Raw genomic sequence first — 27,300 nt, forward strand, 5'->3', positions numbered from 1 at the left:
TTCTGGAAGCATGGATGCTTCTTGTTTCTGAACATAAATCATCTCATGTATATCGCCCAACAGAAGTCAGCAGATTGTATACATCTCATGTAGACCTGGGCGCACATTCAAGTGTGCGTGCCATGTTTATTCAGGCAAGTGTTGCGTCGGTGTGACGCTAATTTACAGCCCTCCTTCATGCCCTCCTCCTCATCCTCGCATATGAATTTCCAAACAAATGCTGTCTGACAGCTCCGAGTGGAGGACCCCCAGTAGTCATTAGCCGACACACCATGGGAGTGTTCCTAGGAGGGACAAGCCCCTCACTGTGATTACAAACAACCGAGAGGAAGGGGAAGAGGGTGGTGATGGGTTTCATGATTCCACAACTGAGCGTGATGGAATTTCTGCTAGAAAAAAATAAGAGCATATAGAATGTGCGGACTTCTGCCAAGATGTCAACATTTTTCAGTGATTGAAAAGGTACAGTCTAGGATCTTACAGGTTACCCTCACTGTTCAGACAGATACACAGTATGCCTTATATCTGGAGCCCTCAATCAAAAGAGAGGTCCAGTTCAGGCAAATGGAAAAATAAATACAGGTGTTGGTGTTGTGACTTTCTGCTTGTTCCATCAGGAGACTCAATGCCGAGTCACTCGCATGATATGTTTGGCACAGGTATGCTTCATGCCCTCCTCACACAACCCACTAATTTTTTATTTTTTTTAAGTCTGTGCTTGGGACCGGCAGTGGCTGGGTATTGGGGTACTAGCTGGGAATCAAACACATGGCATCTGCACAAAAGGCAGCACCATATACCACTGCACTACCAGTACGGAAAACAAAGTGTAGTGTGCCTTGAGATACAAGTTTAATTTGGTCTGTAATCGTGCTCGTATTGCAAAACACGTACTGTATCTCAAATCATTCTCTCCTGATTTAAATGAATGGAAATGGCATTAATCTGTTCCGGCCTCCCAAAATAAATAAAATTGTGTTTTAATTAGAAAAATAAACGCAGGATCCTCAGTACCTTGCAATGTCTCTATACAATAAGTCAATAGTTTTTTTGGGTGTGCGTGCGAGTGTTTGTGTATGTGTTCATATGAGTGATGTTTGCATTTATATGTGGGGATGGGAGAGGTGGGTTTTTGTGTTATTTCCTGCTATTTTAGTTGTCTGTTTTTTAGCTCTGTGAAGCACTTGGGGTTGCATGTTTTATGTAAGAAAAGTGCTACATCAATAAAATTTCATTTGATTTGATTTGTATATAAATGTGAAAAAAAAGGTTACATTGGCCATTATGATTTGCTAGTAGAGCAATGTGTATGAAGCATTAACTTGAATTCTCAAGTATGAATATCAGTTTGTTGAAGACATGCATTTCATTAAAATCTGTTACAGGTGAGCGGTATAGAACGAAGACAATTTTGGCCAACATGTGAGGTCACTAACACATGAAAAGGTTTATGTCTGTTCTAACCATCCATCCATTTTTTTATCCTGTTCAGTGTGTGAGCTGGAACCTGACATAGCTGACTTTGGGTGAATGGCGATCTACACCTAGGATTGGTCTTGAGGCAGACAACAATTCACTCATATAAAACTGTCACTGAGTGGGAACTCAACCCGGACTTGCCGGCACAGCAGTAAAGCGAATGAATCACTTCACCATAGTGCATTGTAATTAGTCAAAATTCCATTTCATTCTTGTCAGAAACCAAGAAAAATCATTAATATAATAATAATAATAATAAGTCAATGGAAACAGTGTGGTACTGAGTAATTATAACATACCAGGTTGTGTCAATCCACATAAAGACAAGGTAATAAAATCTGGGGGCGCAACGGTCCCATGAGACCTGATATAATATATTACTTATTGTGGCTAATTCAAATGGCCATCAATCTTAACGCTGGCATTCTGCTGGCATCAGGGCTTTCATGGTCATTATCATCACAATTTAATGGAAATGTCCCCACCCAGAAGCAGGACTACATATCAATTACTGACAAAATGTTGGCCATGACAAGAGTTATTATGGGAACAGACTGCACCTGAGAATGAGCTTGACTGGAGAGAATGACAAAGAGGGGAAAACACCCAGTTTCCTTTCGTGAAGTGCCCACTCGCCATTTGCCGATTCTCCAACCACATGCTGGTTCAAGAGGGTCCTACGTGTCTAAACAATGTTATTCCAGCAAAATGGAAATGAAACAAACAACACTCAAGAAGCCATCCTGGCTTGTGGATTGCAATAGCAGCTTCTTCCATCAAGAAATCATTTGATTGCACAGGAGTGGATCAATGACCACGCTTGCACACTGTGCTGCGATTTATATTGCTATTCATCTTTTTATATGTGATTATAGGGAGTGTATTTTCAATAAATTTCATATCCATCACCTACAGAGCCAAAAATATGGCTGATCAATGGAACTGGAGAAGATTGCACTGAAACATAAAAGTGTGTTCACGAATCACCACATGCAATCGAAAGACTGCTGTTGACATTTTCCAATGCTGAGAAACATTTGTTGGTAATGTAAAACTTTTTTTTAACTTTGCTTTGTCAAAATAAAACAATGGTACCAGCCCTATCCGTAATTACTTTTAATCATGAAATCACAGATCTTTACAAATAGTGTCAAAAATATGAAACAATCACACTGTAAAAAAGTGTTGTTTTTTTCAAGATACTGGACATCCAGATGCACTGAATCAGTAATAGACTCAAATTGTACTCTTCTGAATTCTAATCAAATACTTTCACCTGTTGTCTTTCAGTTACTTGATTAGAAAAATTTTAATAGAACTTTGTAAGTTTTCTTTTGGAGATTTTGATGAGGATTTTGCGGAACCTTCAAAGTGCAATTATTATCCCCTCATGAGCCCATAAAAGTAGGAACCTGGGGGAAAGATGAAGATGAAAGCGCTTTCGAACTCCCACATGACAACATCTTGTTCCCCATTAAGTAATGTGAACTTCAGTTTGAAAATAGAGACTCCGTTAGCTGTCTAAATAAAAGCATATATCCCCAGATTTTGTGAAATTTTTGGACCGGCATTTCCAGCTGAGATTAGCAGTCATAGTGTTTTAAAAGTCTTCTAAAATATTTCTCTTAACCACACTTACTGAGGCTGGTCCTCCGTTTATGTTGGAAAAAAGCGAAACAAAAAAGCAAAACATACAGTCAATGCTTTGATGCTGGCTGAACTGAGATATGTTTCGAGTGATGTCATCCATGATGGTGGTTAGAGAGTGTGGGTTTCCCCCCCCCCCCTCAATACTCCTGGCTCAATTTCACAACTATTAGGGTGCTGAAATTTTGAAGTACAACTGTAAATGGTTTTCACTGGAATGTGCTATTTTGTAAAAAATGCAATGTAGTGTAAGTGTTTCTGGCTAAACGTCAATGAATTAAAGCTTTTATGTGTGTGAACACCGTAGGTTCATATGATATTTCAGGGGCAGATCATTCTTTCACAACACTACTCGACTGTAATTCTTATTTGTATTTTGTCGTACCCGTGTTGTGATACACTGCAAGAATAAACAAAGAACTGCAATGGTACTCATCAGACTTAACAACGTTCATACCTGGACAATGTTAATTTGCATCAAAACATCTTCCCAGATACCCACCTCCTGCTTAAGCCAGAATTTTGATTCATGCATTATTCATTGAAATTAAATAAAGAAAGAAATCTGTGTTATTAAAAGTTGAAACAAAGTGATAAAAAACACAACAAAGTGGATATCAGCTAAGTAGTTTTGTTTTTTTAAATACTAGAAAAACACACAACCAAAAAAAAAAAAAAACTAACAAAAAAACAACAAAAAAAGCGAAGGAAATAGGTGTCAGCTGGGAAGAGCTGACTCCATACCAGACTGCATATACTAGATGGATGAAGAAAGAATAAAGCACTTGACCTGAAAGAAGGCAATGATGCAGAGGACTCATGTGATGCAGTAACCTGATGTGTGCAGAGTGAACCGGTAGAATATCAGCTTGCAACAGACCCATCTGTGTGTGCTGTCCTTGTGTCTTGGAGAAAGGGCACGAGCCTGGTGTCATTTTTAGACGGGATAATCAGCGTAAACATATTGGACCGCCATACACAATAGCCACTGTGGCGTGGAACTCAAACTGAAGGCTAAAGTATTCACATATAATGCCTGCCTTGAGATATTGTATTGTATGTGCAGGCATTTACTTCTGACTCCGGAGGACTGCTGATTAATGGATACATGTCCACTGTGTTTCCTGCTTTAACAACAACAAAATGTACTTTCCCGGTTTGCAGGTATTTCATCGAAATACTTTCATTCTTCACACCAGCGTCGCTCCATTTTTGCTGTTGTGAGCAATGGCTTCCCAACACAAGCATAATTGTTGATACAAATTTTGTATTGGTTCCCATTAGATCAGAGGTCTTCCATCTGGCTCTGGGCCCAGATACCTTTCTATATAGACACAGACTTTACTCAGATGCTTGTAATTTAACCAGCACAACCTTTATGGCAAATTCACACAGACGCACAATGGATATAAAATGCCAGGTTTCTTTGATATTAAAAAAATAAAACCAAGATCCTTTCAAAACCTTTTCCACTATTAAAACACATTCACTGCCATTGACGGCTTTAGAAGTCAAATATCCATGTTAACTGAGAAGGCTGGTAGTGAATGAGTAATGTGACCTATAATCTCACAACTCAAATGAAAAAAGTGAAATCTTTTAGAAAGGGATAGTAAAAATAAACAGAGATGATGTAGTGGTGCAAGTGTGCACGCCCTCTTATAACAGGGGATGTGGCTATGTTCAGAATGAACCAATCACATTCAAACTCATGTTAAATGGGATTGAGCACACACCTGCCACCGGGCGTCAATGTTGTTTAATTGTTAAACATAAAAGTTGTCCCTGCATTAGTAAAATACAAGCCACCTTACCTTCCTGTACATTATCTGGGTGAGTAGAGGCCTTGGCCAAAAGAGTAGTCCCGAATGGCTTTCACCAGTATGCATGCATCACTCTATAGCAGTGATGGGTGCTGTGGGAAATCATCAGGGTGCTGCGCAAAATTATACAATTCCACTTAACTTGCCCAAACATTTGTATTTATTAATTACTAAAATACAGTATCTTTGTTCATCTATCTATGCCAGCAATGTATGACAGGCAGAAGAATTAAATGTTCTTCCATTAGATGGCAGAAAATACAATAAACCTGTGCATCCACCTGCTGCCATTCATACATCAGAATAAGTCATGGATCCCTGCAAATATTTCAGCTTTGTGTTCAATTAAACAGGCCAAAATTTCACACTAAGTAAATTTCTGAGTACATTGAGACAATATTATTATTAGATTAGCAATCACACTTTTTGTGACATTTCTTGGCGGTGGGGGGTGTGCCGTGTCTTTTTTAATTGTTATTTTTTTAAATGAAGGTATTAAGATAAGGTTGCGAAACAATGCTCTACAGTTTATTACTGAAGGCAAAAGAGAAAACTTAATAAGAGGGTGATTCATTGGCAATAATTTAGATTTAGATTAGCTGTCGGGGCTAGTATTTGTGAAAAGCTTGTGATCTTATCGACTTGGAGTTAATGAGATGTAAGTTATCATCCTGGTGAGCCACTGGAGTCCACTTGTGGTCCTCAAAAGACTATTTATCATTCTGACCAATTGGCTCACTCCACTAACTGTTCCCTCCCTCTCTTTTTCTTTCTGAAGGTGTGATAATGAAGGAAATCAGCATGTATACTAAGAATGAAACCTGTGAAACTCAGCTGACTGTGTTATTTAAGGCAGCAAACATGCTAAATTAATAAAGCCTTTCTCCTCTTCTAATGAATCGCCAACATAAATCGCTCTCTAACGTAGCCTGAAGCTTTCTTAGGAAGCTTAAACTCTGTTTCTACCAATCAGTACAGTTCAGGTTGATAAGGTACAATTTTTCATGGTTTTCATTATAAAGGCAGACCGGCAGTCGTAGTATGGACAGAAATCGGAATAAAAAATATATTAGGATAGAGTGATGAATTAAGACCAATTGCATCAATAAATACAAAAAATATCAGCCCACAACATTGTTTGATGTTACATTTATCTTATTGAAATCCTTACCAAATTGGCACACTAAATCGGTAGTTAATGCAGTTAGAGACCCAGGGCATAAAGGCCCAATTAACAGATGAGAACTGCAACTACAAAGTTTATTTTTAGATTGCCAAGGTTTTATTTTCGTCAAAGAAGCCATGCGGCTTATTACAGTTAGGTACAGATGTCAGAACAGCCATTTCCTGTCAGCATCTCTCTAACTCTGTGTGTAACGTAGAACTCAGTGCTTTTTTTAATGTTCTATACATTTTCAAACCATATAGTAAAAACACCACGATATAGACACATATCAAACATATCCGTAACAAAATGTATTACTAAAGGTGAAGTAAGAGCAAATGTGTCATTGTTCTATATTACAGGGTACCAAATTGTGAGATCCCACCGTTAAACCCCATATACAACATTTTGTTTCATCACACAAAGAGTTTGTCCAACAGAAGGATGAAAACGGCCGAATGGATATTTAAAAAGGAGGCAGTCATAAAACCCAAAGAGTTGCCATTTTAATTATGACTGACATAATTAACTGTGTCTTAACAAGCTGTAACAAGCTTGATTTCTGCGAGAAGCCCGAGACTTAATTGCCGCCATTAAAGTTACTCAGCTGTAGCTGATTAAAGCTAATTCTGCGGGTTGGCAAAACAACAAACCAAAAATGTCAGGGTCTTTAACATGAGCTTAGTGTTCCGTTACTATCATGTGGTTGAAAAATGTTGCAAGGACGACAGCCTTAAGTAATCAATCTCCACTCTATAAAAAACTCAATGAAATATGCACAAAGAAAATACCAAAAGGGAAAAATGCTGTTTGTTTTTGCCAGTTACGCATTTTTTAACTATCCAAAATATTTTTGAAAATGTCAACAAAAATGCACAATGCTAAAGTCAAACCTCAAAAGCTCAAATGTCTTATGTTCTGTTAATAGTTACTGTATTTATGACAAAATAACGAACTATGCTGACAAAATGTTTGAGGCTGAATTATGCTATATATACATACTGTATACAACTGGTCTGGAAAATGACCTCTGTAATTCAATGTATATGTATTTAAGTTTTTTTTTTTTTTTTTTTTTTTTTTAATATAACACAACTGATAGTCGCTTTTAAAGTTGCTCGACAGAATACTGACTAATTTGCTATTAGGAAAGATAAAACAATTAAAATATAGGGGGGACCCAGAGGAGTGTAAAAATTTTAAATGTCCATAGAGTTATTGGGTGTATGTTGTGAAAAGAATGCAGAGAGCCCGAGGGGAAAGAGGAAAGGCCAACGCTGTACTGTAATAGCATATTAAACCAGGATGGCTGTTCACTGGTTGGCTACAATAACAACAGATGTCTTTGATGGCACAGATGAATCTCAGGTCACTGTCAATGACACACACACACAACAAATAACACACAGGTATGTAGCTGATCTAGAGTGTGCGGCTGGGGTGAGAGGTGACCGATTGAGAAAGCAAGAAGTATAATGTCCTCTGCAAGCGGACTACAAGAGAATGGAGACAGAACTGTACGACGTGCCTCTTCCATTGAAAGGTTACGATATTGAGCTTGCAGAATGTATGTATGTTTCAGTTGACCAGGCCCCGACCCCAAGATAGTACTAAAAGCCATTTCAGTCGGGACCACTCTCATCTCGTGCAGCAATTTACTTGCCATTAAATAGTGGGCTACTTTTAGATTATCTTTGGTAGAGCACCTCTAAGTGATGGGCTTCCGTGACCAAGTGTATCAAACTGCAACTTCAGGGCCAGTTGTATACATTTAACAGCATTTCAAACAGATGGGAAGAATACATAAGAGTACGGATGTCCCAATCCGAGCACGTGATCGAAAATCGGGGTCGATAATGTGATTTTCAGCTGATCGAGATTGGGTGAAAAAGATCGGTTTTAAATGTCACAAAGTGACAAAATAATCCAAAAATGAAGATCCAAAAAGTCAAATAGAACAGTAATAACTTTGTTTTATATTAAACAATGTAACTTTTTGGGGTACGCTATTTTTAGTACCGGTATAATATAAGTGACTGAAAGTGACTTGTCGACTGTGTGTTTGTATGTACATGGGTGCGTGACACTTACACACAGTCTCTGGCCTCCCTGAGCGTGCTTTAAATTGTTTAATAACTAGACTTTACGCCGATCTGATCGGTGTGATCGGTATCAGCCGATAATTCAAAAATAAACTGAACTGAACTGAATTAGCATTTTATGCTGATCGGCTTTCATGTCATAATTGGTCGATACGATCAATGACGTCATCGATCGGCTCCGCACAAGACATTTAACGCCGCGTCTTCGTCGTGTATGAATCCAAAAGCTAGTTTATTTTTAGCCTTGTCATGTGTCTTGTGGCGCAGTACTGTAACTATCTGACGGCCAATAAAGTTTTTTCTATTTTGTCGGTGAAAAACCACGTCGTCGGTGTGGGACTATTTTGCAGTGTCTCAGACAAACAACACGTACGTTATTTTCAGTCTGTGCACAACTGAAGTACGTCGTGGGGAACGTCATCATCTAAATGCTTCAACACAACAAATTTGATGGGCACCTGAAGAATGTACACAACGAGGAGCATGCCACGTTCAAGCAACGCAAGGGGGCGGGGGGTTGTCAAGGAAAAGGAAAAGCCAAACGCTAGCAAACTCGGTCCATATAGCCGGGACACTGAGAAAGTTAGAGTAAGCATGTCATTAACAGTATTTGTTAAAGTAATTTAATTACAGTAAGTTAGCACGCATTATTTCTGTCATGTTGTAATGTTGATTTGACCTAAACTTATGTAAGTGGGCAATCCTTGAATGCCGCCTAGAGGTGATTGATGTTTTAACTTTTGTCTAAAATGCTAGAGAATAATTTTGAAGATACGGTACTCAGTATACAGTACATAGGTATATACAATAAATGAATAAGTCATACAGTACACAAGTATATACAATAAATGAACAAGTCATGTAAATAGACACATTGCTCCATCTTGTGATCGGATCGGTGATCGGTTATCGTTTTTTTAAATTTGCTGATCGGTGATCGGCCCCAAAAATCCTGATCGTGTAAAGCCTATTTATAACACCCCAGGTATAGTTTATTGTTAAACTAAACATGCAACAAAAAGAATTACAAACATTGTATATTTAAATACAAGACACACATGATCGTTTGAGAAATCGGCAGCTTAATGCTAACAGTCAATGAAAAACCCCATTGACGGGCTAGGTAGAATTAGCATTACATCACGGGTGGGATTTACCTTCAAATAACGAATAGTTATGCACAAACTCCATAGTAACACATACATAGAGGTAATATAACAAGACTCACAGGCATATATTCTTCCTAATCTGTGAAAGGCAAGTTAAATTAATGTTTTAACAAGACGTTCTCCTTTTATTCTTTTTTGTTTTTTACTGTAAACATGTAGCTCCATGCATGCATCACACCACACTGCCCCTAAGGCGTGCACAACAGGAAAAGCAGAAACAGTCATTCGAATTCTACAGAGCTTTGAGGTCGTGTATAACAGATGCAATGCCAATTAAGAACTGATCAACTTTTTGGTAAGGATCTGCATGAATATATGGATACCAGGAATGAATAGTTATAGTTTTAGCACAGCATTTGATCAAATTTGTCCAGAGAAGGTCCACTTAAATTCACAAACAGGCTCTCTTTGAGTAACACATTGCAGCTTGTCCTTCCCATGTCGTTCGTGCTGGGCGGGCGGGGGGAAATCAACCTCAGCCCATTACCGAGTGCCCAACCCATCCCCTCAACCCATATCTCAAAAACTATAGTAAACTTTATCTATCAATAGTTTGACCACATGGATATCTATGTTGTCAATGGTAATGGTGTTTTTTTTCCAACCTTGATAATGCATAATGGACAGTCTGTACTGGCCTGTAACTTCTGACTCTTCTTGACAAGGTCATCATCTGACAAACTAACACATTTATTAAAAGAGAAGAACAGAAGCTTATCAAACCACCTGACATTACTGATCTAATTCAAAATAATGGAGAATCTGATGGTAAATGGGCCATTCTTATTAAGACCTTGCCACATTTCTTCTTTTTCACCCTTGTTCATGGGAACAGTAGTCTTTTAATTTCTCCTGGGAGCCACAAGCTGCTGCTGTCTGAGCTGTGTTTACTAATCTTCCCTCGACACAAATTTCTCAGCTGCACAAAGTAATGCGGGTGGAATGTAAATAGCCTTATCTCATAAAGTCTAGTTATCCCTCGCCACCTTGGTTGTCCGCTTTGATACATGGTTAAAAGTCAACATGGGGTGGTTACGTATGAAAAAGCAAAGCAAGAGTAACAGACTTTCTATGTCAGGGATCTGCAGGAGAGCTATACACCTTAAATGATGTGAACATTTCTCGACAAAATGACACAAACCTGACCATTAACTAGTCCATGAGCGGCCCAGACTTAAGTTGTTCCTCAATACTGACACCAAGTTGATGGTCATAGTCTCTCTTGTCTTGCAAATGTTAGTACCTGCCTCATTCAACCTGCGCTCGCCTGCTCCACTGAAGGCCCTCAATAGCTGTAAATGGCAAGAGATTGAGTTTTAATTAAACCCAAAGGGAGCAACGTTAATTAGCCCATTGCCTGCTGTGAATTGGCTGCTAGCTGCAGGCAGATTTGCACTTCATTGCTGATGACAAAAATTAAAATTTGGCACAGTTTAAGAGTTTGGGGTTAAAATTGTAATTTGTCACGCTCAAAATTAAATTATGCATATACGTTGACAGACGCCTGTTGGTTCTGAGGATCAGTAGTTCTACCCTAAGTGTCAAAACACGAGTATGCAGATTTTGAAAACAACATTGTAGTGTAATCCAGTTGATATTTTCTTAGAAAATGGAAACATCTCTGTGATCAATGATCATTTGTTTTTAAACTCTCTCTTTGACTCTATCTTTTAAATTAAATCACAATTTTGTCATCCATCTTCATCTACTATTCCACTGTAACTGCCTACTGTTATTTTCCTTAGAAAGATGCAGGCAAATTTATATTCCTTCTTCTCATGTGCAGTGAACAAGGTAAAGGATATTTTCATTAAATATGTTTTACTGGACCAGTAATAAGTGGTCGTTATGACAGAGAAAAGTTGACCCTCGTCAACAGAATGCTTGAAGCTAACTGCCACCTCTGATATTTCTGGTGGGAAGCTAAAACAACATGCTTTTCTGTTAGTTCCAAGCAGGAATTTGTTAATGCAAGGATGGTGAAGCGCCTTATAAACTATGCATGCCATCTCCCTCTGGCGACCACCGGCGGAGAGGATGATAGCAGGAAAACGTTGGTTTCCATTAGTCTCCAGGCTGGCTAACAAAGTTATTCTTGGTCTTAGCAGGCAGCAGACAAAAGTGGGGTGACTGCTTCATTAAAGCTGACGCATAATGGAAGCTGGATAATAAAGGCGGATTAGCAGACCCTTTTCTGATACGCTGACTGCACTGCTACAAATACGTTTTTCTTTCTCAATTCTAGCAGAAACTGAGGCTCGTCGCTGGGTCACTGTTCAACAAATCGTAACAAAATTTGCAGTGAAAATATGTCTCTGAAGAGTTGCAACTAATGATACAGACGACATCACGAGACGTCTGCATATCGTACGAGATCACAGCGTACCTTACAGGAGTTCAGTTCAGTGAGAGCATCTAGCTCTCGTAATTACGTAATTGTTCCAAAAATTATTTTAGACCTCTGTGTGTGTATTTCTTCAATTCCTGCAAGTACATCAGCTTTGTATTCAACTAAACAGGCCCTGAACATTTGTGGGTAAATTGAGACATGATCATCATTGTTTCAATACTTTTCGTGACATTTTTGTTTGGTGGTGTGCCGTGAGATTTTTCAAAAGAAAAATACATGCCGTGGCTCAATAAAGGTTGGGAAACATTGGTTTATATGTCTAAATATTAAGAGTGTTCACTTATTTTTACTCTCGTATGACAGAGATGTTAAATTGTTTTTTTTTTTTTTAAATGTCTGAATAATTCATTTAGGTTTCAGGGGTAGTAAAAGTTTGACTGGATCATTATTTGACTTAAGCGGGTATGCCGTTTCACCAAGTAAAATTCATCTTAGCCAGATCTTATCTATCAACAGACATCATTCGATGATATACAAGGGCTTCCATTTTCTTGCAGTATCTTGTTCAGGGTGGCAGGAAAGCTGAAGTCTATCTGACCTGACTGTGAACATAAGGCAAACTACTCCCTGGATTGATCACATACAGAGACAGAAAACCATTCACACCAACAATTCATCTCACGATGGCTGCCCGAAAGTCAAACGTGTTTACACCTACACTGTCACTGACATCATACGAAGATACAGGGAACATAAAACGTGTACACACCCCGGTTCAAATGTCAGATTTTTGTGATGTGAAAAATGAGACAGATATTCAGTGGGTACGGAAAGTATTCAGACTCCCTTAAATTTTTCATTCTTGGTTATATTGAAGCCATTTGCTAAAATCATTTAAGTTCATTTTTTCCTCATTAATGTATACAAAGCACCCCATATTGACAGAAAACAACGGAATTGTTTAAATTCCATAAGTATTCAGACCCTTTGCTCAGTAGTTGGAAGAAGCACCCTTTTGAGCTAATACAGCCATGAGTCTTTTGGGCTTTTTCACACCTGGATTCAGGAATCCTCTACCATTCCTCCTTGCAGATCCTCTCCAGTTCTGTCAGGTTGGATGGTGAATGTTGGTGGACAGCCATTTTCAGGTCTCTCCAGAGATGCTCAATTGGGTTTAAGTCAGGGCTCTGGCTGGGCCATTCAAGAACAGTCCCAGAGTTGTTCTGAAGCCACTCCTTCGTTATTTTAGCTGTGTGCTTAGGGTCATTGTCTTGTTGGAAGGTGAACCTTCGGCCCAGTCTGAGGTCCTGAGAACTCTGGAGAAGGTTTCCCTGTACTTGGCCGCATTCATCTTTCCTTTGATTGCAACCGGTCGTCCTGTCCCTGCAGCTGAAAACACCCCCACAGCATAATGCTGCCACCACCATGCTTCACTGTTGGGACTGTATTGGACAGGTGATGAGCAGTGCCTGGTTCTCTCCACACATGCCACTAAGAATTAAGGCCAACAATTTCTATCTTGGTCTTATCAGACCAGAGAATCTTATTTCTCACCATCTTGGAATCCTTCAGGTGTTTTTTAGCAAACTCCATGTGGGCTTTCATGTGTCTTGCACTAAGGAGAGGCTGTGTGATATTTCAGTTTTTTGTTTTTTAATAAAGATGCAAAAATGTCAACAATTCCGTTTTTTTTTTTTTTTTTTCAATATGGGGTGCTGTGCGTACATTAATGAGGAAAAAAATTAACAAATGATTTTAGCATATGGCTGCAATATAACAAAGAGAGAAAATTTTAAGGGTTCTGAATACATTCCATAGCCACTGTAAATAATTTGAAAACTTTTCCCACTGTTAATGTTACCTGTAACATGTAAAGCTCAATTGAAACAAAAATGTAAATCTTTTTGAGAAGTGAAATGAAAATAACTGTGATAATGTGGTTGCACAAATGTGCACGCCCTCTTATAACGCTTATAACTGGGGATGTGGCTATGTACAGATCTAACCAATCACACTCAACCAATCACACTCAACTCCCATTGAGTATCAATGTGATTGGTTAATTCTGAAAACGGCAACATCCCCAATTATAAGAGGGTGAGCTCGCTTGTGCAACCACAGTCTCCTTTTTTTTATTGAATTACCGATTATAGGTCATATTAACGATGGAAAAAGGTTGGAAATTATTTATCTTGGTCTAATTTTTTAGATGACAAAAATCTAGTATTTAAAGTAATATTTGAGGACCACTTACCACGCAGGAGGTCCGAGCCAGCGTAGGGCGAATTGTGTGTCCGAAACAGCTGCCAATCAAAGTCATCTTGTTCACTCTGTGTGAAGTCACACAGACTGAGATCCAAATCCTCTTCAAATGTGCAGCCAGCAGCTGGAATGGGGAAAAAAAAGCAAGAAAACAATAGCAGTCACTGGAATACATCAGATGATAGAGTAATTTTATAATCATTTTGGTTATACTTTTAAACAAGTGCTTTTTTTTTTAAACAATACCACAGTCAAGTCTTAATTTGTTATTGGTTATTTATTCCACAAGATATAAACACCCATGATTAATTTACTGAGAACCTCTAAACTGCACTGTTGTGTCCAAAGATTATGTCACTCTGCTCACCAAAGATTAAAGGCTGAACTAAATGTACAAAAATCTTAAAAGTGATCTGTATTGGAAAAAGATGACAACTTCACCTTCTCAGACACATTCTGAATGATATTGAAGGTTCCGATGGATTTACATTTAAAAATGACTAATCCAGCTCGAGCAGGGGAAAAAAGGTTGCTTTTATGATATAATTAGGTCTCAGTCACAAGGTTTGAAAGGACTCTTAGTTTCATGCAGTGATTGAGCAGTTCTTGCAAGACATTCGGCCAGTTCCTTTCATGTAATATACTTGGTATCCTGCAGTGTACCTTTCTTCTTGATCACTCAATTTCAATTCAATTTCTGAGGGACATTTTGGTCTTGGCAGCACCCCTGGATGCCAAATTTTGTCCAATTATTGATAAGTCTTTAGTATCCTATGGTGTGACAAAGATTTTGAAACTATTATCAACCCTCTCTAGATGAATACTTTTTAATATTGACATTTCAAATATATTTTTCTAAGATCCTTGCAGACTTACATTTACATTTAAAAATGACTAATCCAGCTCGAGCAGGGGAAAAAAGGTTGCTTTTATGATATAATTAGGTCTCAGTCACAAGGTTTGAAAGGACTCTTAGTTTCATGCAGTGATTGAGCAGTTCTTGCAAGACATTCGGCCAGTTCCTTTCATGTAATATACTTGGTATCCTGCAGTGTACCTTTCTTCTTGATCACTCAATTTCAATTCAATTTCTGAGGGACATTTTGGTCTTGGCAGCACCCCTGGATGCCAAATTATGTCCAATTATTGATAAGTCTTTAGTATCCTATGGTGTGACAAAGATTTTGAAACTATTTTCAACCCTCTCTAGATGAATACTTTTTAATATTGACATTTCAAATATATTTTTCTAAGATCCTTGCAGACCACACCGAAGACGTTACCAAGAAAAAAGAGAATGGGCACGCATAGCTTGTCTCTTATCTGTAAATCAGAAAAGTAAGTTTAATGGTTCCATATCGACACGGGCCAATGAAAAGCATGCATCTCCAAATGTTGCTGTTTTTAATTTAAAAAAACGATAAAAACAAAAAACTCAATAAATTTAAAGATATATGCTTTTCCTTTTCAATTAATCTAGTGCAAAAAGTAATGCACTAATTCCTTGAAAAATCCCATGTGTATTTTCTGATTTAATTAACCAATCTAATTTGAGCGATTCATTCATTAAGTAATTCATTGTTTTCTGGCTACAGTTGCGATGAGGTAGAATTTCACTATATCATACTGAAAGTTGCTGTATTTTGATATTATATATTTGCATCAATTCATTCATTCATTCAAATTTGAATATGATACAATTTAGTTTTCCACTACTGTGAACTATGACAATAATAAACATATTGTTAAAGCAATATTATCTTTGTAAAGGTCATTTCTTTGCTACAATTCTTGCATTGGATCTTGAATTTGTTTCCGTGTTTTGGCCAGTAAGTGCAATATATGTAAAAGGGCCCTAGATGATGCCGCAGCTTTCATTGCAGAACTTTAAAGGCACTATAAATTCACTCTTTGCAATGAAGCAGATCTTTTAACATAAACTTGTGGTACCAAGGAGAAGGCATTACAAACACAACACAAACCAAAATATATAAGCAGTTGTATCATTAAAAGAGCCTTCTACCAAACAGCTTGAAGAGAATGATCAGTTGCTACCTGTTTATGGACACAAAATGTACGCAAAATGCATAATTGTTCAATAAGTACGTGCAAAACACCTTTCAAATAGAAGTCAATCACACAAAAAAAAAACACAAACACCAGCAGTTGTTATAGCAAGACTATCTAAACGAGAATTGCCATTACAAAGGAACATGCGCAAACTGCATTGTAGCGCCTAACCACACCAAAGCACATTCAAAAAAAATAAAAAATACAAACTCCAATAACATTTGGTGAAGTAAGGCACCCTGGGGTGTGGAGTGATCATAATTACACCTCACAACATGCTATTCCATGTGCCAAAACCCCAAATTTTCAAATTATACTTGATCGCTATGGCTTAAATGGGCCCAAGGTCCCAAATCATCACGCTTCAGTCGTTGCACTTCGCATCTGTTGCCATATTTCACATTAGTCCATCAGTGGGAGGATTACATTGTGACAATGGGCAGTCGGGAACAGCGCAGTCATAAGGGCAAAGCATGCCCCGGTAATAATGGGAGCTGGACAGCATGAGAAGCCTCATGCTAATGACGGGAATAACCACAAGCAGGTCCTGAAGGTGACCCGGCTTTATTACTGCTCGTTCTGTTTCTTGACTTTGCCATTAAATAAATGACAGGCTGTGGAGGAAGACAAAACCGGCTTCGCTCCAGTGAGGATTTATAAGTCTCATTTTCAAAAACGGTGTAAAAGATAGCCACAGCTTCCAGCTATTAGGTAGTGATTGGATTGATTTGATGTAATGCAAAACACAAAAATGGGCTTTGAGGGGTAAATGGAAGAGAATAGCCAAGCTTGGATCTATTGGATATATTTCTTCTCACAACATAAGTGCCAAATAAATAAATAAAATCAAAGCTAGTGCCATATTTATCAGTATTTGGTCTATGATGGTCATGGTATTGTGTCACTGTAAATGGATACAGCAAGTGTTCTTTGTTTTGTGACAGAAGTATGGGGATGGGCATTTAACATGGGCCATTTCGGTTATGAATAAGCTTTATGGTTACCTTTAATTGCAAGCATGACCTAATCACAAAGCAACCTCACCTGTGTCAAACAGTTTTAACAAAAAAAAAAATAATAATAATAATATATATATACGGTGTTTACTTTTCAATAAGAAATTATTGTAGCATATTGTAATAATACATTTGTAATGCATTTATTACTTTTCAAATGGGTTTTTAAAATCAATCCAAAAGTAGAAACCTCAATTTGATCTAACAGGGGCGTAAAAGAAATCATCCAGGTCATACACTTTATGATAAAACTCAATCCATGTAAATTCATGTGTAGTTGTATTATTATATTTGATTCAATTAGTGAAACTGTTGACACGCTAAAGCCACTCGTAAAAAATAATGGCTGTAAAAATAAGAAAAGATTGGGAACCCACTCTTGCGTTGGAAGATATGGATGCTAAAATTAAAATAATTGAGTTACTTGCGTGACTGTTCATTATTAATCACACATCTTTTGTCCATTTAAAATGAATCATTTAATGTTCTGTAAGTGACCTTCTTCCAAGCTACAAACTTTATTGGTTCTATAAATAAAGGTGTATTAAATATTAACTTGAAATAGCAGTAGTATCCAAAGGCAATTCCATACAGACTCATCTTTCACTATGTTAGTTGGCATTCTGTCAAAGAGAAAGGAGAGTTCATGTTCAACACACACTCTTACAATACACAAAGTTCTTGTGTTTTTGTTTGCGCTTAAAAAGTTTGACCAAGGTTAATCACTACAGTGACAACTTAGTTTTCCATGTCCACTTCTAAAATATGAACTCAAAGACAAATATACCCTCATGTAAGCGTGATCCATTGGGCAATAGTAACCAGCAGGGGAGAGAGTGTTAGTTTCTCCCTCGAGGTTTGATTTATTGGCCAGTGCTGGGCGGTTACTGCACAGATCTGCTGCTGGGGGCATGAGGTTAATTGTCCTGCAATGGGGTCCATTTCTAATAGAACAGCCAGTGATATGGGGCCTGACACTTCCAAATGTTGGCACTATATTATTCCCCGCTGCTTCAGTAAATGAAGCCTGCAGACTCTTCCTTGCAAAAGTCCCATCATCCGGAGAAAAGAAGGCGGGTTTCAAGGCCAGAGCTGGGGGGGAATGTCATCTCCTCAGTTGACATTCATCCCATCTATCATGACAATCACACACCGTCCTCAGTCACGCCTCTCATTCTCAGCGTGGGTGGTGTGAGCGGTCGTTTTCCTGCATTATTTAGTGCAATGCGGATCACAAAAACTATTATTTTGCATCAGAGGATATGTACAAATCAATGTGCATTCTACATTATATGCCGTAGAGCTCTATATTGATTCCAAAACCATTTTCATTGCTGGCTGACATGAGAATTGTGGGGGATTAGCAGAGCAGATAAATGTCAAGTGCAAACTAACAGAATGTTTATGAGACTTGTTCTTCACAACTAAATCTACTAGGCAGGCCTTGCAGGAAGAACAAGATGCTTAATAAAGTTTATTTTTATAGGAGAAAATAGGAACGGATTTATCGTAATCAATAAATCAGGAAATAATAGTCTCAAGGACCAAGTATCAGTGGGGAACAGTTGAAAGCACTCACTAGAACTAGATCAGGTAGCTGAATGGAGAGGGATAGAAAATGTTTAACCTTTTTCTGATGTTTGCATAGGAATCCTATTGTTTTTACACAAATCCACCATATGACATCTTAAACCAGATGCAACAATTTGCCACATTTGCAACAATGCACTGAATAAATGCTTCCCAGTTTTATGACAATGACATCGACTTGCTTGAGGAGTTGCTACTGACACATTTTGCCTTTGCAATTAAATTTACCACCTTGTTCAGCCGTTCATTTGTGCAAACCCCTACTTTATAATTGAATTAGACCCTTTGTAAAAGGTGAATTTCATGATCCAGTTTTGTATTTGTAACTCCTCCAGAGATGTGGGTAATACTGTAGTTTGCATAGATTTTTGGACTTTTATGTATGTTATACATGTACAGGTATATCGAGTGTATTTATTTCAAATACAATTTCCTTCCATCCATGTAATTTTAAAAAGTTAACTTCTTTAAGGTTCTACAACAGAAGTCAATCTTTTTGAAACAGAGACCGACTTCTTGACTACAGATTAATGTGAAGGGTCACAAGTTTTAGAAACACTTCCAAAATAAATTTGCCCAAATTACCTTTAATATGTTTATATTATGTTATTATTAATAATTAATGATATTAATTTATGTGAAGACACTGATCGTGTTAATGATTTCTCACGATAACTGGAAGACAGATTAAAGTTTATATGCAACACTTTATTTCTATGAATCACTGCCAAGTGTTCACATTTTCAAATGATCAATTGCACAACATTTCTAGAAAATCACAATGTCCCATCACTGGTGGGTGCTTTTTAGCATAGACTCGTGGGCTACTTAGGTGGTCCTTGGGAGCTACCTGGTGCCCACGAGTACCACTTTGGTGAACCCCTGTTCTACGGTGTAAATTTATCTTATGGTCAGACAAAAATGCTGAATAGGCAACGGGCGGATGGATCAGGGCTGTAACCATCCAGTATCAAAAACAAAAATTGCAACACACAAACCTGCGTCATCTTTAAAATCGTAAATAGTTTTTTTTTTAAATGTAAAGCTAGATTGCAGATAATTTCTTCAGCAAGCCTCCTCCAACTGCATGTAATGGATTACATTTTCCTGACCGGAGTGGCTACTGCTAATGCTAAGACTAGTTCAATTACAAGAGAAGAGCAGGAAACAGGGCTAGTACGACTAATAACCCTGAAATTGGAGGCACTCGAAGCTCATTTAGGTCAGCAGTATGGGAGCATTACGGCTACACAGATGGAAAACGCGTAGTGGACAAGACCCCGACCATTTGCCATAAGTGCTTCAAAAAACATCCCCGAGTCACATCAAATATGTAAAAGACACCATCCTAAAATTTATTTAAGTGGGGCATGGAAGAACATACAGCCACATACTCTGAATTGTATTATTATACATATTACCAGGAAGAAAGTATGTATTACATTAAGACATTATTAATATAATAACTATAGTATAAATATAAATAAATCCACCTATGGTCACAAGCTGTGGGTCATGACCGAAAGAACAAGATCGTGGATACAAGGGGCTGAAATGAGATTCCTCCACAGAGTGTCCAGCCTCTTCCTTAGAGAGACTGAGATATGAATCAAATCTTAACTATGGTGTATTGTTACAGCCCTGATCACAACCATACCAACAACAAAAAGGGACGCCAAACTACAAGTACACAAAATATCCAAATTGAAGCATTGCAGTAGGAACTATGAAAGCAAAACCAGATAGAATCACTTTTTTCAGCTTGTGAATAGATTGAGGATAGTAGTAATTGGACTTCTGTAGCGTACATTAGCAATTTTTGCTTGATGAGAAACAGAAAGCGCCTTGACGAACGCCCACTGATGCAAGCAATAATGATTTAGATCTTGAAATACCCCCCAACAAAATGTGTGCCATTCATAAAGAAGCAAAATGTTGATGGCAAATATAATTTAATGATGAAAAAAAGTGAAAGTGAATATATTTCTGAGTTTTAACCAAAAATGCGGGGGAGATAAAAAATAAATAAATAAAATCAGACAAATCGAGACTCAACGTCAAATAAGAAAACGTCAAAATGTTCCAAAGGTTGGTGCATTATTTTTTTTAGAGATGAAGTTGAAATGGCAGCACTGGCAGGAAGGCTCCAATTTACCAAAGGAAGACTCAAATGTATTTTTGTTACCAGTCTTCATGCTAACCAAGCAGCACATACCAGTCAAGTGATGGGATTTCCAGCACATTAATTTGTCAACCTTTAAAAAGGTCCTTCTGGCAACTTTACACCAAAGCTTTTTGCACTCCCCGATGCAATCACTTCTAAACTACTGATTCTAAACTACGACTAAAGTTGTTCAAAGAGTATCACTACTATTACGTAAGCAGTTACTTGCAACACTGTGTACATATTAGGGGTTGCATGAATTCAGATTTTTTTAGACAACGCTAATGTGAAAAGTCGAGTGGACATCGACTAGTCGTTGATGACGTCACTGACATTTTTTCAGCACAGTGCTAATATTTCCAGCCAGTGAAAAAAAATACTCTCGCTCGTTCTGCTTGCCACTGGGACAGCTGGGAAACGCTTGGCCAAACGGGGAAACTTGTCCTTGTTTTAGGCCCATCACAGCAGCAGGTTCTGCATGGATCGAATGTACCAAGACATTGGCCATAGGTCAATATGCAATTATTCTGAATCTATGTCTATATGTGTGTCTGTGTGGACGAATGGCAGACGAGGGTTGATATTAACCATGTAAAGCACTTCCAGCTGCATTTATTAGTTGGATTGACTGATGGTGGGAAGTTGCAGTGTTTGCAAATAACCACATACCTCTTTGTGTGCGGTGGAATCATTTCCAACTCTTCTTCCACTTTGATAGTGCAAGCGGAAAAATTGTTGAAAATCCTGCTGGTGCCTGCCAAGCAGGGCAAAAACGTGATTAGCAGGTAATCGACGTCAAACTCTAAACGTCATTGTGGAGTAGTAAAATCCACAAGTCAACTAGGCGACTAGTCTGTACAATCCTTTATAGAATTGTTCTATGTGTGTATAATCAAGTGGTATAAAGGGATGTCTCTATCAAGCTACTTTTAACCTTCAAACCCGCTCTCTGCCCTTAATTATCAGACAGTCAGGACAAGTAATCAGAACTAGTAAGGTCCCTGGGGCAATGCAGCATTTTTCATGTGTCATCGTCGACAAATGTGAACCAAACTACACTGGGAAAACAGCCCAAATCTGCACTCCTCACGGGCCACCTTGATTTCAAGTCGGAAGAGGCTGGATCCAGCTGGGGAAAGGGTGAGTAATGGTGGAGGCAGTCCAGGGGAGGAGAGTGGTTGATCTGCATTGCAGCGAGTGTGGCCAGATACATCACCAGGTGACAGGTATATTTATTCTCTACCTAGGCTCCCCTCCTAGCACTCCCCTGGCTGCTGCTGAAAGCCATCAATCGCCATACCTGAATACGCAATGAAATCATCTCTCTGCCCCTGCCCCTGCCCCACCCCCCAGGCATTAATAACTCAACCCTGCTGGTTAGAAGGGCCCGGGAAAACAGGGAGGGCTAGGAAATAGATTGTGAGGAGAAAGAGAAGGAGATTCAGGGCGGATTATAATTAAACAGTCTCTAACAAGTCTTCTAGAGGCAAATAAAACAGGCGGTATTTTAGGATTTAGGGGAGCTCACCCCCCAATTAGAATATCAATGCTCAATACATGAATAAAACGATTTCAGAATTTAATGCAGTTCTGCGAGCAATTTCGGTAAATAATTATGCTTGGGCAAGAAGCAGGTGAGAGATGGTTTTTTTTCTACAAGAAAGCGCACCGGAAGCTAACTTGCAGCTATCAGCTAATCATCTATCGCGAACTGGCATCTATGAGCTCGCCACAATTTTAAGAACAATTAATTAAACATCGGACATCCTGAGTCTGGTGGTCAACAAACAACTTGAGCTAAAAAAAAATACAAAATAAAAAAAAAAGGGAAAATATGGTCGAAAATTAATTTGAGATTGAAAATGGGTTGAGAAATGTCAACACATGACTACCTAGCTCCCTCATGTTCCGGTAAGTGATCATATTTATCTGAATAAATCAAAATTTAGACAGCCTCCTGGAACTGATCATAGTAGTGAATAGATGCCAAACCCTATAATAGCGCAAATCTGCGAGAAATTGATGTCCCCCCCCTTAAAAAGGTCTATAATTGCCTATCGATGCCAAAAGATGGCAGCAAGGCAATACTTCTGTTGATTTGGCCTGACCACACAAATAGGGAAAAGATTAAGTTTTTTAGCGAATAAAGGTGGATAGGTTCCCCAATAAAATCCTCAAATATGTGAATTTGGAAATCGTATATAGGTGCATCTTAAACCACAGCTTTGAGTACTGAGATGGTACCCAGCACCTGTTTATCTCAACATTCATTTTTAGTTGAAAAAACAGGTTCATCTCTTCATCCTCAATGGTGATTTGATGATGAATGCACATCAGATGTCACTAAAATGCGAGTCAAATAGACGTTATTATTCTTCCAAAACAAACCCCTCTTCTGTACTATTCTGAGGACAACTTGCTTTAGAAACAAGGACTCCTAAACAATTGCAGCTTGTTGTTTCTCCGGCACCGAAAAAGGAAACATCAATTATTCCATATTTCTGTTCCTGTGGGCTTTGGGTCTGGTGAGTGAGGAATCCCATCGCTGATATGAAGTTAGTTTTTAATTATCATGTTTATTTCCAAAAGTTTGGTTTATTTTGAGTGGTTGTATTTTCTCGGGGAGGAGTAAATGGTGGTTTCTGCTTAACATTCACCGGCAGTTGGAAAGAGAGACAGACATTTTGTTCGTCTTCCCACTCACAGAAGATGAGATAGAGGTGGATCGTGAACGCAACAGAATATCTAAAGCCCAATCCACAAATCGATTTAATTAGCACGTCTGGTGGTTCAGTTTTCAACATCTGTTTCAGTTCAAAAGACTGCTTTTATCAACATTCTTAAATTTGAGAGAAAAAAACTATGTGGAAATACTTTACAAAGGATCCAATTTGCAAATCTCATTTTCAAAGCACGGGCACATTATCCAGTGTGCGCCTGCAGAGTCATGTACAAGAGGCGCTTGACATACAGAACAAATAGCCGCACATGCTTCGAACTTTACTACAGTCATTGACTCTAAATTCAGGTAGGGAGAGTGGATGAAATATTGGTAAGTACTAACTTAAAATTTGATTTTCCTTTTTTTGCCAAAAAGAAGGCGTTTTTTTTTCTATTATCATCTATTTGGTTGTGTTTCCAACATGGTTCATTGTGTGAAAAAACAACCATTTACATATATTTCTAAACATTGAGTAATTTCCTTTTCAAAAGCCTGTGAAGTAGCTGAGACATTAATCTTCACTGTAGTCCAAGTCAACGTCATATCATTTTGGGAAAGTGAATAATGAGGTTTGTTGAGTAGCTTACTATTACTTACTAGTACATTATTACACTTTCTACATTGCTGCATAATTAAAATTGAACTGAGAGGCAGTTATGCTATGTAAAACAAAATTTCACGGTAAACATTTCCTCGCGGTCCTAGGGTTGTTGTTTTTTTCAATGATGAATGACGTCATTGCCACCTGCGAACGCTTCAGTTGTTGCATCAGTTGCGTGCAAATATTTGATTCCCTTACTTTATTCATCTATCACGCTGTCTGGGTGCCAGATTGAGCGTCTTAACAAGATTCTGTTTTTTTATTCTATATTCGACATTTAATTTAAATTCACTTATTGGTCCGGTGAGCCTGAAGGCCGTGTGACCTATGAAGAAATTCTGTTTAACACCTTCGTATTAGTGTAAAGGAGGGCAAAGTGTGCACAATCTACCACCAAAACTAGTACAGTGGAATTCTGAATATCATTTTTTAATCGACCATGGGAATAATGAATAATTTATTTGATTCATTAGCATTTTGCAGTGTGATGTTACTCAAATTTCTAATGGTGGATAGCGCTCTCTCTGATCTCCTGTTTCAATGCCAGTGTCATGTTGGGCACAATAAAGGTGTTATGAAGAGTGGGAATAGAATAAAAACTGTCTTCTTCGCACCACATCCCATAGCTGATGTCATGGTGACTTCTTAAAACAGCAGACTAATTGAGACTGACTTAACAGCACCTCTGCTGGTTGCAGATGAGTAGTGCACGCCATGTTACCTTAATTGCTCGATATTTTATTTTTTTTATCTTCGTGATCAATTAATTGATCATGATGCCCATCGCTAACGCTAATGGAGCCCTCATTTGTTCAAATTTCTGAACTAATTTTCTTTATTAAATACTGGAATTTAATTACTAACTCTTGAGTAACTGTAGAAGAAATGTATTAAGTAAAGTGTTAATTTAACATTTTTACATTTTTAGTTTAACATTAAGTCATATTGGGAATGCCATGCATGATAAAGACTGTATCGCATAATTTTTGAGCAATTGTGTATTTTAGTTAGTGATCTCTTAGCGAGCCCTGACAGGGAAAAGTCTACAGTCACTTCTTCTTCTTCTTCTTCTTCTTCTCTTTCTTCTTCCATGGTTTCCCAAAATTGCGTTCAATTCCCGAATTGGCCCTTCAAATCTTTAGGTTTCACTGTATTCAAATTTATCAAACTGGCTCATGCTTGACTGAGTCATCTGCCTTCAATTCCTTGATCAAGCTGCGTGTTACATTCCGACTAGTCCAAAAAAAAAAAAAAACAACTGGTGCCTATCAACCCCACTAAAGCACATATACCAAAGCAGCTTGGCCACTCAGCTGCCTGTCAATTCTGCTAAACACAGAGGCAGCCGAACGTTGATTCCACCACCTGCAGTCTTTCAATTTCACCAACCCACATTTAGAATCAAATAAGGCGGGAGAGGCAGAGCAGCGAGTTTGTACAAAAGCTTATGTTCCAGTGATGAATGCATTACAAAACATGGTTAGCATCAATAAAGAGTACACAAAGGGCACATACTGTAATTTCACCCCTTTAAAAAGAATAAAAAGTAACTTGGCTCAGGTGGTTAAAAACACTGTTGTGGCAAAAAGCAGTTTTTCCACTGCCTCGGGATCACTTCCGAAATGTCAGGGAAATCAGGCAGTCACACAATTAAATTTCACTTAAAAACAACAAAAGATCACAACTTGACAAAGACGCCTCACTATCAAAGGAGCAAGATATTAGTCCTCTTTCAATTTATCTGGAAAACACACCTTTAAGTAACATTTTTGGCTCATTGAGCTCAAGGCTACCACTTGCTAGTTGGAGAGAATCCTCAAACGTCTCTGAAGAAAAAGACCTCTGGCAAACATGGGATGAATAACGTATCTATCTAATCCCTGATCTGCATCTACTTTCTCACATTGACGCAAGTAAAAGAGGTGATCTTTTTTTGACCTATACTGCTGCCAACACTGATAACCTGTTGCAAAAATACTGCGGCTAATGTGTATCTGACATTTTTGAACATTTGTATCAAAAAAACAAAATAAAACATTCGCCCATAAGCTTTTATCCTCACCAGCCAACGTTCTAACAAGAAGTGAAGCATCTGCTGAACCTGTGAATATTTTAAAGCACCCTGAGTTTTAATTCATGAATCTTTCTAACAGCCCATTTTCTGACTGAGTGAGCAGCTAATAATCTGGATTGTGAGGGTGCGGTTTCATCACATTTGATTTAAAGTCGTGGCCCATTTGATCGGCGGTCCATTTAAAGCATGCCTCGACTATTTGGTTTCTGAACCCTCACTCCAGGAAATACAGACAATAACAAAATCAAACCATGTCAAATGATCACACCTTGTTTTCATTTAGGCAAAGTCAAATGGCCATCATAGTTTCCATTGGACAGAAATCATATTTATGTTTGCGCCTGAACAAATACTGACAGGCTTTACTGGACCAGTTATTACTCACATGGTTTAAGGCTCAGTGACAGGGCAACAAGCCATGAAGTTGCATAGTATTAGAAGAATGGTATCACTAATTCAAAGAGAAAGCAGTGTTTCTATAATTTATACATATATGGGCTTCATGAACCACAACATTGTAACGTCATCCATCCATCCATTTTCTGTACCGCTTATCCTCACTAGGGTCGCGGGCGTGCTGGAGTCTATCCCAGCTATCTTTGGGCGAGAGGCGGGGAACACCCTGAACTGGTCGCCAGCCAATCGCACGGCACATACTGTAGTGTTTTTATGGAAGACTCAACTATTTATGCTCCCACTTAGAGGCATGCCCCACACCACGTACTGTATGAAAACACAATTGAACAAATATTTCAAAAAGAAATGTGTCTGTAAGACATTTCTGGGCACCTTTCATCATTGTTGTAGGTTGGTTTAATTTCCCCTCCCTTTTTCTTGTGCAAGGTTAGTAGTGGTACAACAAATAACAGCCTTTCTTTTGCCAACTAAAATGCAATGTTCTACAGTCTGCTGTGCCACATCTGATTGAAATAATATGGCACTTTTTTTTTCTCCCTAAAAAGAATGCATCCCTGCTGCACAGAACATGCTTGCACAACTTGTGGTGTTTTACAAAGCGGTCGAGTTTGAGTTAAGGGTACCTTTCGCAATAATATAAATGTAAATA

General features: G+C 38.3%; 1 protein-coding gene across 6 annotated transcripts in view; it reads right to left on the minus strand.

The window, feature by feature from the left end:
* Positions 1 to 27,300, minus strand: part of ptprub (protein tyrosine phosphatase receptor type Ub) — a 184,265-nt gene that overhangs the window by 116,710 nt on the left and 40,255 nt on the right. For all 6 annotated transcript variants that reach the window (XM_061776353.1, XM_061776352.1, XM_061776356.1 and 3 more), the window contains exon 2: positions 13,990 to 14,121. In XM_061776353.1, the coding sequence (XP_061632337.1) occupies positions 13,990 to 14,121 (132 nt within the window). The remainder of the gene's footprint in view (positions 1 to 13,989; positions 14,122 to 27,300) is intronic.

This window comes from Phyllopteryx taeniolatus, chromosome 6, assembly GCF_024500385.1.
Source record: "Phyllopteryx taeniolatus isolate TA_2022b chromosome 6, UOR_Ptae_1.2, whole genome shotgun sequence".
NCBI classification, from domain to species: domain Eukaryota; kingdom Metazoa; phylum Chordata; class Actinopteri; order Syngnathiformes; family Syngnathidae; genus Phyllopteryx; species Phyllopteryx taeniolatus.